Source organism: Sarcophilus harrisii, chromosome 2 (assembly GCF_902635505.1).
Source record: "Sarcophilus harrisii chromosome 2, mSarHar1.11, whole genome shotgun sequence".
Classification (NCBI taxonomy): domain Eukaryota; kingdom Metazoa; phylum Chordata; class Mammalia; order Dasyuromorphia; family Dasyuridae; genus Sarcophilus; species Sarcophilus harrisii.
In genome coordinates this window covers 577,360,313-577,376,643 of record NC_045427.1, presented here as the reverse complement: position 1 = coordinate 577,376,643, position 16,331 = coordinate 577,360,313, and the positions used below count along the sequence as shown (strand labels likewise).

Genomic DNA, 16,331 nt, shown 5'->3' with positions numbered 1-16,331 from the left:
TGAGGTTTGTTTTTCTCCCAGGGGTGTTAGAAAGTACAGTTATTTCTTTTGATTTTAGGGAAGGTTGGTGATCTTCATGGGTATGGAGAGCCAAAACGGTTAGAAACTGAGGCTTCTGCTGGGCAACACTTGAACTCCCCAAACTGCACCCCTCCTCTTGATCTCAATTTTCCACTGCCAGGAGAGAAAGGCCCTGCATGCCTTGTAAAGGTAATTAGACTGTTCATGAACATTTAACTTCGTGAAATAGACAGTATGAGTATTGATGGATTAGAAAGAAGAATAGACAAGATGTACTGAATGCCAAACACAGTAGAGGATGCTGGACTGAAACAGTTATATTTTCTTTCCTCGTTTATCTGCTTCCATTCTTCCACAAAATGACTTAGTAAGAAAAGAGATCCAACAGTGACTGATCTCATTAGAGAGACGCATTACCTTGTCTATATTGGCTTTTTTCAAAATATTGCAGGGTGGTTTTTTTTTATTTTGAAAATTAGTGATCAGATTAAATTTGTAGCTTGACATTAGGTAAAAGGAATATTTGGGATCCATGATTCTATCAGTATGGATATTGCAAACTAGTAATACAGATTATAATTCTTCTATTTGTTAGTTGGTGTGAGTTGGTTGTGCCTGAAAAAAAAATGTTCCTTTGTGATCATGCTGAACTAGTTATTAACTTCCTCAAATTCATCTAGTTTAGTATTCAGACAAGATATGTGCTGTCTTTTCCCATTCCTGCACCTGAAGCCTTTCCACTTGCCAGTGTTTGACTTTCCACTAGTCCAGCCATTAAGCAATTCAGGGTTATCTTCAGGCCAGGAGAACACTTTAAAATAACACTTTGGAAAAAGAGGCTCTGAAAAAGACATCTAAAATTGTCGTTCTTTTTTTCTTGTTTATGTGTGGTTGGTTGGTTTTGAAGTGGCATATATCCTTAGTTTTCTGTTTTTAACAAAATAGCTACTGTGGGGAAGATCTGTGTAGTGAGTCAGCTGGAAGAAAAAGTCTATTGGATATAAGTCAGCAGTTTGTAGTTTTTCTTTTAACTCTCCTACTAGTAGGGCAACGTGGGAGTGGGGAGGGGATAAGTCATTACAAAAAAATCTCTTAAGATCTTTCCATCACTCAGTAGTCCATGATTTGGAAGTAATTCTTTACACTACAACAGAGTACTTGCTATTGGAGTTTTCTAAGGATGAGATAGTGTAGAATATTGGAAACATTGACGAATTCTTGAAGTCTAGGAGACCTGGGTTTGAATTCTAACTTAAGTGGTTATAGCTGTGTGCCAACAATGACCAATAATCCTTATACTACCTACCTCACAGGGGTGTTGTGAGGAAAGTGCTTTGTTGTAAACCTTATTAAAGCACTATAGAAATGAGTCATTTTCTTTGAGGCTGCCTGTTATTGGGATGAAGAAAAATTTAGAGATGCATGTTGTTTACCTAGTATACCTTGAAACTGATTATTTCACACTGATTTTTTTTTTGTCAGGTTTATGAAAATTGGGATTGTTTCAAAGTGAATGATATTATTGAGGTGTATGGCATTTTGTCCGTGGATCCAGTGCTGAGCATATTGAATAATGAAGAAAGGTAAGCATTTTTTTCTTTATAGTTTGGAGGAAAGGACATTTTTTAAAAGCATTCTGGTTTTAAATGACTGGTTTACAACCTGACATTAGCAGAAAGTACTTGAATTGTTTTCAGACATGTTCACTATGTCTTTTTAAGTGGAAGAACAAGATTTTTTTTTTTTTTAATTTCATACTGGATAAAAGTCTTTAAAGAATACCAAAATTAAAATTACCATTTCAGGCCAAATCATTTTATTAGAGTTGTTAGAACATAATGACACAATTTCAATTTTTCTTTATTTGGCCATATACTCTTTAATGAGGATTATGTAGAAATGCAAAATTACCAGAACAGTTAATGTATTAAAAGAGGCAGAATGGAAAATTTACAAGCTAAATTGTTGAGTTGAACACTCCTTTTTGAACCTCTTGTCAAGTCTATTTGATTACTTCCCAAATAATTCAGAAAAAGCATTGACATTTTGTGTGAAATATTTATGTCATGAAATAATTTTACCTTAACTCCATATTACTTTTGTGAATACATACAAAAGGAAAACATTGCTTTTTCAAAATATCAGCCCCCATTTGCCAAAATTACAAGTCAATTTAGAAAAATTTTTAAAGATTTGGCCAATTTTACAGTTAAAAGCTGCATATTATAATTCATATTGAGAAATAAGTGAAGAGGATGAACCCATGAGAATATTATGTATTGGCTTTGAGGTCTGTTGTTATTTTGTAAACACTTTTTACAAAATTAAGTTTTATTTTAATATCTTAGGGATTCATCATTACTGGATCCTATGGAATGTATGGATACCCTAGAAGAACAAAGAGTACATAGCCCCCCTGCTTCATTAGTTCCAAGAATTCATGTGATTTTAGCCCAGAAATTACAGCACATCAATCCACTCTTGCCTGCTTTTCTTAAGGAAGAGGAGAACAAAAGCTGTAAGTTTAAAAAAAATCGCAGTGATTCCTTCATAAAGCTTTTTACATTAACGTTTTGTAGCTCTTATTAATAGGTTAATTATAGCATAGGGAAATTTTTCTTTTTTAGGTTTTATTAATTTAATTTGTTTTTATCTCCTTCATTTCCAAGTATATCCTCTCCCATTATCCAATAAGATATCACTTGTAAAAGAGAATTCTTACTAAAAAGTAAGAGGGGGAAAACATAAGTTCAATACAAGTAAACAAGCCATCCAATAAGCCTAGCAACATATATAATTTGGGAGAAATTATTAAGATGTATGATTGCATGTATCTTAATGTGATGTAAAGGAGAATTATCATATAATCATTAAAAATGTAATTCTTTAGAAGAAAAATATAGTGCCATAGTAAGCCAATGTCTGTCATCTTGGTTTCTTTGCTGTCTTTTTTCAACTCTTACAATATTCTTCATAGATAAAGTGAGGGAGAAGCTGTATGTGTCTTTTTTATTAAGTGAAAATTACATTATAAAATTCAGAGGACCAAAAAGCAAGGGTTGTGTTCTGCTATTAAAATCTTTGATTGTATTCTTTACTTTATAATCATTATCTTTTCTTTTTAATGTATTAGAAGAAAATAAGAGAAGGTGCTAAAATTTTTGTTTGTATTTTCTCTCAGTTATTTCAGGATTCATGTCAGAATTATCTCCTGTGAGAGCAGAACTACTTGGGTTCCTAACCCATGCTCTTCTGGGAGATAGCTTGGCTGCTGAGTACCTAATATTGCATCTCATCTCCACTGTGTAAGTTGAAATTCTGATGGAGTAAAAAATTTAAGGAGGAACTTGAGAGAAGGAACATATTTTAAATTAGATTTGGGGAGAGGAATAAGTGCTCTTTAAGTCAAACCTGTCATTTCTTTAATATAGATCATCACTGTAACTTAAAGTCTTAGTAAAGTTGCCTTGGATATACTGATAGGTTTAGTATATTGCCCAAGGAAACACAACTAGTAGGTTTTAGGACAAAGGTTTAAACGTAGGACTTCCTGACTATTCTATCATTTTGCCTCACATTTTTTGTTACATTATCTTTTAAATTTTCAAGCTCAAAATTGAATACAGAATCTGACTAGAGTTGAGTAAAATGAGAGAATTAGCTATTTCTTCATATTAATTACACATTCCAAAATAAGACCTGTTAGTTAAAAGCAAGATTGTGATGATCAGTTATGATAGATTTAGCTCTTCTTAGCAATTCAGTGGTCCAAGACAATTCCAAAAGACTTTAGATGGAATATGCCATTTCCATTCAGGGAAAGGATTATGGAGATTGAATGCGGATTGAAGCATACTATTTTCCCTTTTGTTTTTTCTTTCTCATGTTTTTCCCTTTTACAATGTGATCAATATGGAAATATGTTTAAAATGATTGTGCATACATGTCCTATATCAGATCACTTGGTGTTTTGGGGTGGAGGGGAGGAAGGAAGAAAAACTTGGAAATCAAAATCTTAAAGTGAATGTTGAAAACTATCTTAACATGTAATCAAGAAAAAATAAAAATACTATTAAGTGAAAAAAATAAGACTTGTTTCAAAAATAGGATTGTCATAAAAATGCCCTTTTAAAAAAAAATCACCTAAATGAAAATCTTGTTAGTAATGTTTTTGATAATTTTTGATTTTGCTTTTTCAGATACACAAGGAGAGATGTTCTCCCTCTAGGAAAATTCACAGTTAACTTGAGTGGCTGTCCTCGAAATAGTACCTTCACAGAACACATATATCAAATTATTCAACATCTTGTTCCAGCAGTAAGATCATTTTAAATATACTTCATATACTTGTTTTGTTTGACTTTAGAAAGTTCTTGCTTTGTTTTATTCAATACCAATATTTAATATTCAATGATTGCCAGTCATAATTTCATCTAAAATTAGAATGAGTATTTCTTATTTCTCTGGTATCTTATATATCTCTTACATCTTTTTATTCTATTTTCTGGGTCTTGAGGGCCACCCTTCTGGTGATGAACTTCATACCTAACTATGACCACTTTGCAGATAGCAGGCTTATACTGGTATAGTCCTGTAAGTTTTTCCAGCCTAATATAACCATTGCTTTTAAGCCTTATCCATGATCACTTTCTTGTCAGCCAGAAACATACAGGAATAGGACTTCTGCATTCTAAATATCATGTATCTTATAAACACACCATTTGCTGCTGTTTATATTTATATAGCATATATTTCCTTTTGGGGGGGGGGTTGTTTATTATTTTTACATTGTCTAAATTTTTCCTTATGCCACTGTTCTTCCTTGTTATTCTCCCCAAATTTTTTTTCATGATTATGTTTATATTAGCCCTGTTAGCTGGAGCAGATATTACTATCATCACTTGTAGAACAAGGTTAAGCAATGGAACTTATTTGGTGCACAGTCAAGAGTAGAATCTTGATTCAGACTTCTGTTATTTCCATAAAAACCACACTGCTTCAGTGTCTTTTTTTTTCTGTCAAAGTTATCATTTTCAAATTAATTTTTAACCCTTAATAAAGCCTCCCTAGAGATCTGAGCTTCCAGAAGATAGCTGTCAAAAATTTAAAAAGCTTTTTGGGGTTGACTGGTGGAATATGGCATATGAGAATATTGTTATGGGTACCAGGAGATAGGAAAACACAAAGGAGTGTCATGAAATTTGGGGAAAGAAATAAAGAATCAAAACCTGGTTAGTGAAGATCTTATACCTACAGCTGATGAGGAAATAGTAGCACACAACTGGATGAAAAGTGCTTCAGCCAAACTGCCTCACTGTTCTTAGATATGCAGGTCCTAGTTGGAATCTTGGAGGTTTTGCCATTTCGTTTTTGGGAAAGACAGTATGTTTTCAGATTGTTTGAAATCAAGGGTTTAAATCAAAGTGGTCTTTTGGCTCTAATTAGTGAAATAAACTTTTTTTTTCTCTTATATCTAAGATAAGTAAGTGTAACTTGTGGTTAATCGTTCATTTGTCAAACAACTTTTTTTTATTCACTAGTAAATTAAAAACCATCCTTTAAGTTAATTTTATATACTTCATTTCAAATAAAGTAGTGTATGTATTGTTTAGGCCTTGTTATACAACAGCCAAGAAAACAGTTTCACAATGACAGACTACTACTGTTAATTAAGCTCATCGCATCCAATTGTCCATAAGAAACAATAGGTTGTTGTGAACATAACCAGATCATTGTACGTAGAAACAACAACATTGTGCAGTGATCAGCTTAGATTGATTTAGCTCTTCTCAGCAATGCAATAATCCAAGCCAATTTCAAAAGATGGAAAATACCATTCACATCCAGAGAAAGAAAATGGAATCTGAACGTAGTTTAAAACATACTGTTTTCACTGGTGGGGTGGGAGGTTGTATATTTCCTTTTTTGTTCTGTTTCTTCTTTTCGCAACATGACTAATGTGGAAGTTTATATGTTTGCATACGTATAACTTACATTAGATTGCTTACCATCTTGAGTGGGGATGGGAGGAGAGAGGAAGAAAAAATTGAAACTCAAAATCTCATAAAGAAATGAAAACTCTCTTTACATGTAATTAAAAAAATATTACTAAGAATCCTGATTATAAATGATATAGAAGACAAAGGATTTTTTTTCTTATTAAACTTTATTCTTTTTTTCAAAGTCTTTCCGTCTACAGATGACAATAGAGAACATGAACCTCTTGAAGTTAATTCCTCACAAAGATTACACAGCTAATCGCTTAGTCAGTGGAATCTTGCAACTGTCAAATAATACTTCCCTTGTAATAGATGAGACTCATCTTGAGCAAGGACAGCTTGACACCCCAGGTAAGTACATGTACATTGTCCCTGCATTATTGGTTTAAGATTATAGCTAGTTTTTGTCATTCTTTTTTGAAACTCCCAAGTTAAAAATAAAATTCATCATAGTACCTTTCAAGGTAGAAAACTGACTATATAAAGTTAAAAAACACATTTTTAGGTGCTAATTTTGTTGTTGGTAACTACTAGAGAAGGTAGTTTGCATTTAAGTTGTTAGGAGAGTATGTATTCTAAAACAACTCACACTAGAATATTGATATTGAGTTAATAAGTGTGATCCCCATGGTTTTCAAATGAAAAAATCTTATAAGAACAATTTTGTGCATTTCTCATTGAGTTTTCAATATTTCCCATTGTCTGAATGAAGATGTCAATTTCTCTGATCTTCACCAGTGTGGTTCCTTCCTCTAGTCCCTCTACATCTTTTCATTCTGTATTCTGCTCTTATCCATGTTCTCACATCTCTGGATAGTGGGCAGGGTTTCCACCCATCTTTTGGAGGGCCTTCCTTGGGACTTATTGACATTGCACAGGTTACTAGTATAGCCCATTAAGATTTCTTTGTTGATAATAGGCTGCATCCTATTCTCTCCCTATACCATATATTTTTCCCAGTTATCTGCTTCCCTCCTGTTGGTGTATTTGTATAATCAGTATTATCTATTTTATCTTATGCAATCTTCTCTTCTCCATAGTTGTAAAAAAGCACATCCTTCTTTGTTCCTCTTAATTTTTTATGATGTCACCCTGTATACATATATATATAGTCTTATCTGTTTGGAGCTTACCTTAGTATGTGATACAAAATGTTGCTCTAGTTCTGCTTTCTGTCAGAGTGCTTTCCAGTTTTCTCAATCGTTTTTGTACAAAACGCGAGTTTTGACCTTAATTGAGTTCTGACCTTAATTTTATTAAATACTAGACTACTAAACATTTTGCAGAATTGTATGTTATATACTGGATCTGTTCTACTGATTGACCTTTATTATTTATTTATTTTTTTATTATACCTTTTTATTTACAAGATCTATGCATGGATAATTTTTCAGCATTGACAATTGCAAAACCTTTTGTTCCAACTCCTCCTCCCCCCAAGATGGCAGGTTGATTAATACATGTTAAATATGTATAAATCAAATAAATATATATATATATATATATATATATATATATATATATATATATATATATATATATATATATATATATATATATATACATGTCCAAACAGTTATTTTACTGTAGAAAAAGAATCACACTTTGAAATAATGTACAATTAACCTGTGAAGGAAATCAAAAATGCGGGTGGACAAAAATAGAAGGATTGGGAATTCTATGTAGTAGTTCATAGTCATCTCCCAGAGTTCTTTAGCTGGGTGTAACTGGTTCAATTCATTACTGCTCTATTGGAACTGATTTGGTTCATCTCATTGCTGAAGACCATGACCATCAGAACTGATCATCATATAGTATAGTTGTTGAAGTATATAATCTCTTGGCCCTGGTCATTTCACTCAGCATCCGTTCATGTAATTCTCTCCAGGCCTTTCTGAAATCATCCTGCTGGTCATTTCTTTCTTTTTTTTTTTTTTAATAGCCTTTTATTTACAGGTTATATGCATGGTTAACTTTACAGAATTAACAATTGCCAAACCTCTTGTTCCAATTTTTCACCTCTTACCCCCCCCACCCCCTTCCCCAGATGGCAGGATGATCAGTAGATGTTAAATATATTAAAATATAAATTAGATACACAATTAAGTATACATGACCAAACTGTTATTTTGCTGTACAAAAAGAATCAGACTCTGAAATATTGTACAATTAGCTTGTGAAGGAAATCAAAAATGCAGGTGGGCAAAAATATAGGGATTGGGAGTTCAATGTAATGGTTTTTAGTCATCACCCAGAGTTCTTTCTCTGGGCGTAGCTGGTTCAGTTCATTACTGCTCCATTGGAAATGATTTGGTTGATCTCCTTGCTGATGGCCAGGTCCATCAGAACTGGTCATCATAAAGTATTGTTGTTGAAGTATATAATGATCTCCTGGTCCTGCTCATTTCACTCAGCATCAGTTCGTGTAAATCTCTCCAGGCCTTTCTGAAATCATCCTGTTGGTCATTTCTAACAGTACAATAATATTCCATAATATTCATGTACCCCAATTTATTCAGCCATTCTCCAATTGATGGGCATCCACTCAGTTTCCAGTTTCTGGCCACTACAAAGAGGACTGCCACAAACATTCTTGCACATATGTGACCTTTATTTTTTAATCAGTCATTTAGGTGATTTCTAGTTTTGAAGTATAATTTGAAAATGGTACTGTTAGACCTTCTTACTTCCCACTTTTTTTTTAATTTCCTTTGTGAATTTTGACCATTTGTTCCTCCAGATGAATTTTGTTTTATTTTTTTCCTAGCTCTCGAGTAGTATTTTGGTCATTTCGAATGAGACTAAATTTAAGTAGTATTGTCATTTCTCTTATATTGGAGCAGGGTACCCATAAGTAGTTCATGTTTCTCCATTTACTTAATTCTTTATTTCCATAAAGAATTACAATATGTAGTATATTTATATAGTTATAGAGACTCCAAAATATTTTATACATTCTATAGTTATTTTAAATTAAATACCTTTCTTTTTTCCTTCTGGGTTTCATTGGTAGCATACAGAAATGCTGTTTATGTTTATGTCTATTCATTTTATAGTTACAGATTTGCTTTAGTTATTTCACTTAATTTTAATTGGCTTTCTACTTTTCTCTAGTTAAATCATTATATCTGCAAAGATCCTTCTATAAATTTCTTTTCCTTATTGCTATAGTCAACATTTCTAGTACTATATTGCATAATAGTGGGGGATAATGGATACTGTTGCATTATCTGATTTTATTGGAAAGGCCTCTAAATTTGGGTTTTGGTGGTGATGGTTTTTTAATGACATATCCCATTCCTCTTGCTTGTTGTCTGAGTTCATGATGTCTATCAGTAAGCAATAATTGATATTTTTTCTTTCATTAAATAGTATTGTAAAATTCTCTCATCTAATTTATATCAATGAAACTAGTTTGCATAAGTGATTAAAATAAAACAATCCTACACATTCTTCTCTTTTACTAGGAGTTCATAATGTAACAGCATTGGGCAACCTAATAACTTGGCAGAAAGTAGATTATGACTTTAATTACCACCAGATGGAATTCCCCTGCAATATTAACGTACTTATTACTTCAGAAGGCAGATCACTCCTACCGGTATGTCGAGGGATTTTTGAATGAGGGAAATTGTACTAATAGGTGTGGGAATAAAAGTATACATTTCCTTCTGCTTCTTGATGCCCATTTTCTTTCCCAAATATACTTAAAAATAATCATTGCTGATTATTCAGGCTGTAGAATCATTTTAAATATATAAATAAGTGACATACATTTTAAATATGTACAGAAGAAGTTTCCTAACAAGAAATTTAAAACTGTCCAATTGTGTAAATTGTTACCAATCATAAGGAAAAGATAGCTGTTTTCAGGCAGAGCCAAAAAATTATAGGGTGGGTGGTGGTTGTTTTTTTTTTTTTTTAAATGTTTAGCAGCCCCTCTCCTGCGTCACATGATTGTTTCTCTCAATTGACCGCCTAATTAAAACATTTATCTTAATTGCTACTTTTAGGAGTTTGGGTCAAAATTTTGCCTCCTATTATGCTTGAACAAGTAAAATTACTGTTAGACATCTTTAGACATGGTTATTCTATTTTTGGTCTTAAAGTTGTCATGAAAGTGCCAATTTTCATAGAGCCTTTTCTTGAACTAGTACCAAATCACAGCTTTGAATAAACTAAAAAAGTTGGAGTTAGAAAATGTTAGGTCAATCTCATGAGATTTTCAGGGCCAAAAAAAAAAGTTGTATTTAAGTATACAAACTATGATCATTGGAATAATTGTGGATTCTTTTGTTCAGGGAAAAGAACTAGTTTAGGTGACCTAAGGGCATTCCAGGTTATTCCTAAGAATGCTTAGATTCTTTTAAAAAAAAAAAAAAAAAAGTTGGTTGAATGTCATATTGTTGATTCTGCTCTGGAATTACCTTTTCTGTCGAATTTCCAGTGCTTCTATTATGTTTGTTCCAAGATAGCAGAGGTCTCTGTGGTTTCTGGGCCAGGAAGCACCTCCTTAAATCTACTTTATCTTCTAGCCTGGCAGAGACAAACATGGTAACCAGTGGCAATCCTAGTTTAGAATGCAAGTGTACTTGTTAAAGAGTTATGGAGGAGAATATGTGGTATGAGCAAAGCACAAAAATCTTAATTAAAAAAAGAAGCTGTAGAGAGGGGTGTCTCATGTAAGCAAGGAAAGAATTGGCTGATTTTAAGTTATTAAGTTGACTGGAAAAGATCATGACGTGGTGATTCCCCAAAAAAGGCATCTGATTCGGGGAAAATTGCCCCTGGGTAAGGGAGAGGGGAGAACTATCCCTTCCACAAAATATCCTCCCATGCATATGTTAAGATTATATACAATTCTTTGCTGGTGAAACTGCAGCAATAACTCACTTCAGTGATCTTCTGAGTGTTAATGACAACAGGTCATAAAGTGAATATGTGAACATGTACTTGTCCTAGGTCTTTACTAGTATCAGGACCATATCCTGAGAAGCCAAAATAGTCCTCATTGTCCTTTGTGCTGATCATACTGTGGAACACACTAGGTCTTCTCACGACCACTAGGTGTCAGACGTAACATGCATCTGAAGAGTGGGATGTTCCCAGATTTTCCCATATAGTTGGTTAGTCCAACCATAAAATGTTACCTTAGTCAGACATTTACACATGTATGTAAACAGAATTTTCAGGAATCCCAAGCTGCCTTACACTGACTACAGAAGAACATTTCTTTAAGCAGTAGTATTGTCCTTATGTCTTTTACTTGGCTCAGAATTTTCAAGCTCCTTCAATGCAAAGACTATTTGAGGATTTAAAAAAAAAAAAAACCCAACCAACTTGTTCCTACTAAATTTTTATTTTAGTCTAATTTTTGTGACTTTTCCTATAATTATGATGCAACTGTATTCAATCTTGAAAATTTGTCAATTTCGTTAATAACAAGACATTTGTCTTTGACAAAAATTAGTACTCATGTTGTAACCAGAAACATTCAGATCCTTTTGATAGTTTGTTTAGAAACTTGGAAATAATCATATTTTGTTTTTTTTTAATAGTCAGATTGCCAGGTCCACTTGCAGCCACAAATAATTCCACCAAATATGGAAGAATATATGAGCAGTCTTCTCACAGCAGTACTCCCTTCTGTCTTGAATAAATTCCGCATTTATCTGACTCTTTTGCGATTGCTGGATTATAGCATATCTGATGAGATAACCAAGGTATGTTTGTGGCAAAGGGTGTTCTTTTTTCTTAATAGTGGGGGGAGGGTTGGATTGGGTTTTGTTTTTTAATTAGTTATCTTATGGATACAGTAGCAATACAAAATTGGGAGAATGAAGTAGGAAAATGAAAATGTTTTTGTAAACATCAGAAATGTCAGATTAGGAAACACAAATACAAAAATGATTTTTGTGGCTTCAAGCAAGTCACTTTAGCTCAGTGTGCCATGGCTTCCTTGTGATGTGAGACATTTGATATTTCCTCTAGGCAGTTGAAGAGGACTTTGTGGAAATGCGTAAGAATGACCCACAGAGCATAACAGCTGACGACCTCCATCGATTACTGGTTGTAGCCAGGTAAAGCTCTCTCTTTAGCATATTAGGAGGTATTTTTTTTGTTGTTGTTATGGGGATCATAGTGGATGAAGCTAATGTTTTGATGTAAAAATGTAAAAAAGTCCATAAAGCTAGTGAGCCATAACAAATATCCTCTCTCTCACCAAAATAGAGCCCAAAATGAAAGTGAATCAAAATGTGATCTTTAAAATGAGCTTTTATGTGGGTGTATGTGGCTTACCCAGCTTAACCATCATTTTTAGTTTGTGGGATGCTAATATGTTCAAGATATTTCAATTCTAGTCTCAGCTTTTCCCTACTCAGTAGCTACCTGTAGGTAAGCCATGTCCCTTCATTAGTTTACATCTGTAAAAAGAAATGTCTGTAATCCATGACTTCATGGTCCTTCATGTTTAGATTCTGCAAGGTGCATTTAATCTATTTTTCACATCCTCACTGGTTTTTGCATTTTACATAGGTTCTTGTCTCTAAGTGCTGGTCAAACAACACTGTCAAGAGAGAGGTGGCTAAGAGCAAAGCAGCTGGAGTCTTTACGAAAAACCAGACTTCAACAACAGAAATGTGTTAATGGAAATGAACTTTAAAAATTTTTTTCTTTTACTTTAGTTTAACAGATTATGAAAAAGTAACGTGCAAAGTGCAACAAGATTATTGTAAAATTGAAATATCATTTATACCATATTGTTTTGTAGATTATTTGTATGAAAACAAATGACTTTTCCTTGAAATCCAAATCATGCCTGAAAACAACTGAAGTTTATATGGTGTTCAGTAAGGCCTTCTTTTAAACTTACTGATTTTATGAAGCTTTTGAAGTTTTTTTTGTAATTAAACTGGTAACTGTGCAAATTATTTGATATTAAAGATTTAATATTGATAATACTGCTGATTATAACTGCATTGTCACTTTGCTTTCAGGGATTTTTTCAGTGAAGGGTGTATACAGAAAATGAAATAGGTTTTTCACTGAAGTTTGAATAACCACCTTATTGTACTCTTCACACTGCAGTAGGCAGGCAGACAAGTAGGGTCAGCACTGAGTTGTAGCAAATCTAGCTTTTTCTCACTCTTCTATTTCAACAGAAATTAAGTTTGCTTAGATTGAAGGGAGTTCTTTTTAATTTCAAAAAAATTGGAGCCAAGTAAGGGGGGTGAGGGAGTATGTGTACATGTACACACACATAATATATTTTAAGATAACATTTACTCCACCTTGAGTTGGAGTTGGAGTAATCCGACTGATGTACTTAAGAAAATTCCATTTCTTATTTAGCTTGGCCCTTCAAATAATTTTTCCAGACTCCTTCATTACTCCTATTTTCCCTTAATTATGGTACTAAATTGGAGAATATTGATTATGCAGATTGTCATGTTCCCTAAAACTCAAAATTCATATTGGGGGACTTGATTTAACTATGTAAAAGTTTTATTTTCCCATTGAACCTTATGAAACAGTACAACAATTTTTATAGTAAAAGATTTATTTTGTTTCACTCTCTTGAAGAATTGCCTTGATAACAGATTTACCTTCCACAGAAATGAGTAAAGTTCTTGGTTAAGTTTTAAATAGATAATACCTCTCAATGAACAGAGTGTGGTACATCCTTTCATTGCCAGAAACTTGGTTACCTCTGAGGATGAATTATAGTAAAAGTATGGCCCTGACATCAGGAGGACCAGAGTTCGAATTCAGCTTAACACTTATTACCTAAAGTATGGGGTAAACAGAGGAAACAAGAAAGGGAATCCCACTAATTACTTATCTGGTCTGCAGAAACTGGGCCTGGACTTTAGGGAGGTAGCACTAATACTCCTTCCCTCTGCAAGGTTAGAGAAAGAGAAATAGATTACAAAAATGTAAGTATCTAAGTAAGAGAATTCTGGTTGCTGGAGCTATGGTAGGATGCAGACCTAGAACCCTGCAATCTAATAAAGGGTAAAAACATAGGGACTATGTAAAGGAAAGTTCTTTGCTGTGCTTGGAAAAACCTAAAGTTTAAAAGGGGGAGGAGAGGAAAGAAAAATTGGCTGTTGGTGAGAGAATGTAACGGTAGGATTAATAGGAGATGGACCTCGAAGCCATTCCAACCAAGGGGGACAAAGAGACTAAGGCAAGAATGAGAATGGAAGTGCACATGGTATATTTTAGCCAAATCCTGTAAGCTTGAGTTTAACAAGCACTCTCCCTATCACTTCTTGCCTGTACTACCACAATACCACCTAGTTGTTCTACATTTATTTTCTAATTTCATGAGAGAAAGAATAGGCCATTTCTAGGCTTAAAAAGCTCAAATAGAGCTCTCATGTTTTCTATGATAAAATATACAAATTCCTTTGGTGGGCATTAGAGCCTCTCAGAGAAAAGTCCAGTTCCGAAACTCTGGCCTTTATCAAATATTCTTTATATTCCACTTTGCAATTCAGCTGGTTTCCAGATATAGTCTTTCCACAAGCACCTTGCATTTTACCCCTTCTGATCCCCATTCCACTTGCTACTACCTTCATTCAAACTTTAGCTCATGGTGTCTCCTACATGAACCACTTTGTTGTTCCAGGTGTCGATGCCCTTCTGTCCTGGAAATTTTATCTGGCTGTCACTTAATCTTGAGAAGGGGTCACATTATTCTAATTCATACTGCTTATTTCCATTGGGCTGGAACTAATTGCCATATTTTACAAAATTGTAATTCTGAAGCCTTAATTCAAATGCTTGCGACACCCTTATAAGTTTATTTGGAATAATCAGACCTAACCATACATGATCTAATTTGCATTTGTCTCTGTCTGTATTACTGAAGCACAATAGAATGTAAGTTAGGAACTTGAAACTTTGTTTTATCCTCAGCACTTAGCCTACGATATATAGCTCATATTGAATAAAGTAGAAATATGAAAAGGCTACAAAGGCAGAGAGAGGGTAGAGTGCAGATTTTGAACATAGAGTTAAATTTAAATTTATGCAGTTACACAAAGAATAAGTTATGGAAAATTGTAAGTAGGGACTGGTGTACATGAGAAGTGGGGAACCTTTTGAAAAGCTCCTAGAGAAGTAGTGGAAAAGCTAAACGGAGAAGGGAGAGACTAGAGAGGCAGACCAGATGGGAGACTGGGGATACTGTGATACAAGTTGGGATACAGGTAATTCTCAGATATTGGTAGAATAAATGAGGGGCATGAAGGAAAAAGAAGAAAGGATAAAAATAAGGATTTGTGCCTAGAGGATGGGGCAAGTTAGCAGAGCTATAGGTGTGGAGGATATAGAGAGGGCGGCACAACTCCTCGATAGAAAGGAATGTTAGCAAGCAGTTGTTTGAGCTCCAGTGTCAGAAGTATGGGCAGCATTATGATAGGAGGTGCTGGGCCAAAGACAGAAATGCCAGGATAAAGAAAAAGCTATGGGTAGGGTGAACGATTTGGTCATGGACAAGGAGCACAGAAAAGGAATTTCTGCGAGTCATGAGGAAGTCACTGATGATACTGGAGATAGATTTCAGTAAAATGTAGCTTGAATGTTGAAAGAAACCTGAATATCAAGTGAAAATACACTTTACCTCCTCCCCTCCCCTCAAAACACCGTAAATCTTATATATAAATAGACAGAAACTATGTAGGGTGCTTCATTTCCCTTGTTCCTAGAAAGAAGTAAAATCGTTATTCCTAGTTAATTTTGGGGATTCATCTACAAGTGCATAATAGGTATTTGAATTTTGGTTGAAAAAAACTAAATTACTCTCCTACTTCTGAACTTGAGTAATTTGGCAAATCTCAAAGTATGTTGGCCTTGAAACATATTATAGTTTTTACCTCTGGTCAGTTACCCTCCAGACAGAACTGAGAAAACACTCTTCAGGTAGCATTTCATTTATTCAGTCAACCAGTGTTTGTCATTAGATTTCACACTAAAATAATCCGTTATGAAATAGTCACAGGGCATTTCACTTTGAAGTTTAATTTATACTTAAGCTACTATGGCTTACTCACTGATAGAGATGCTCTCTCTAAAGGCCTACAGAATGTTATAAAATACTTAATATAAAGATCACATTGAAAGGAATACTGTTTTTTAATGAGAAAGGCCAAAAACTGGACCAGAAAGTTGAAGGTAGAGCATTTTTGTTTTCTATTAGCACAAGCTGTCTGAAACAAAGTCTAAAGTTGTTTGTGTGTGTGTGTGTGTGTGTGTGTGTGTGTGTGTGTGTGTGTATTATATCTGAAACATCAGAGAAGCTAA

The 16,331-nt window shown here is 33.9% G+C and overlaps 1 protein-coding gene across 1 annotated transcript in view; it reads left to right on the top strand.

The window, feature by feature from the left end:
- Positions 1 to 12,982, top strand: part of MCMBP (minichromosome maintenance complex binding protein) — a 30,193-nt gene extending 17,211 nt beyond the window's left edge. The window contains exons 7-16 of the mRNA XM_003755319.4: positions 59 to 210; positions 1,504 to 1,604; positions 2,370 to 2,539; positions 3,203 to 3,326; positions 4,221 to 4,338; positions 6,206 to 6,371; positions 9,488 to 9,621; positions 11,579 to 11,743; positions 12,012 to 12,100; positions 12,558 to 12,982. Of these exons, the coding sequence (XP_003755367.1) occupies positions 59 to 210; positions 1,504 to 1,604; positions 2,370 to 2,539; positions 3,203 to 3,326; positions 4,221 to 4,338; positions 6,206 to 6,371; positions 9,488 to 9,621; positions 11,579 to 11,743; positions 12,012 to 12,100; positions 12,558 to 12,684 (1,346 nt within the window). The 3' untranslated portion in view covers positions 12,685 to 12,982. The remainder of the gene's footprint in view (positions 1 to 58; positions 211 to 1,503; positions 1,605 to 2,369; positions 2,540 to 3,202; positions 3,327 to 4,220; positions 4,339 to 6,205; positions 6,372 to 9,487; positions 9,622 to 11,578; positions 11,744 to 12,011; positions 12,101 to 12,557) is intronic.
- The last annotated feature ends 3,349 nt before the right edge of the window (positions 12,983 to 16,331 follow it).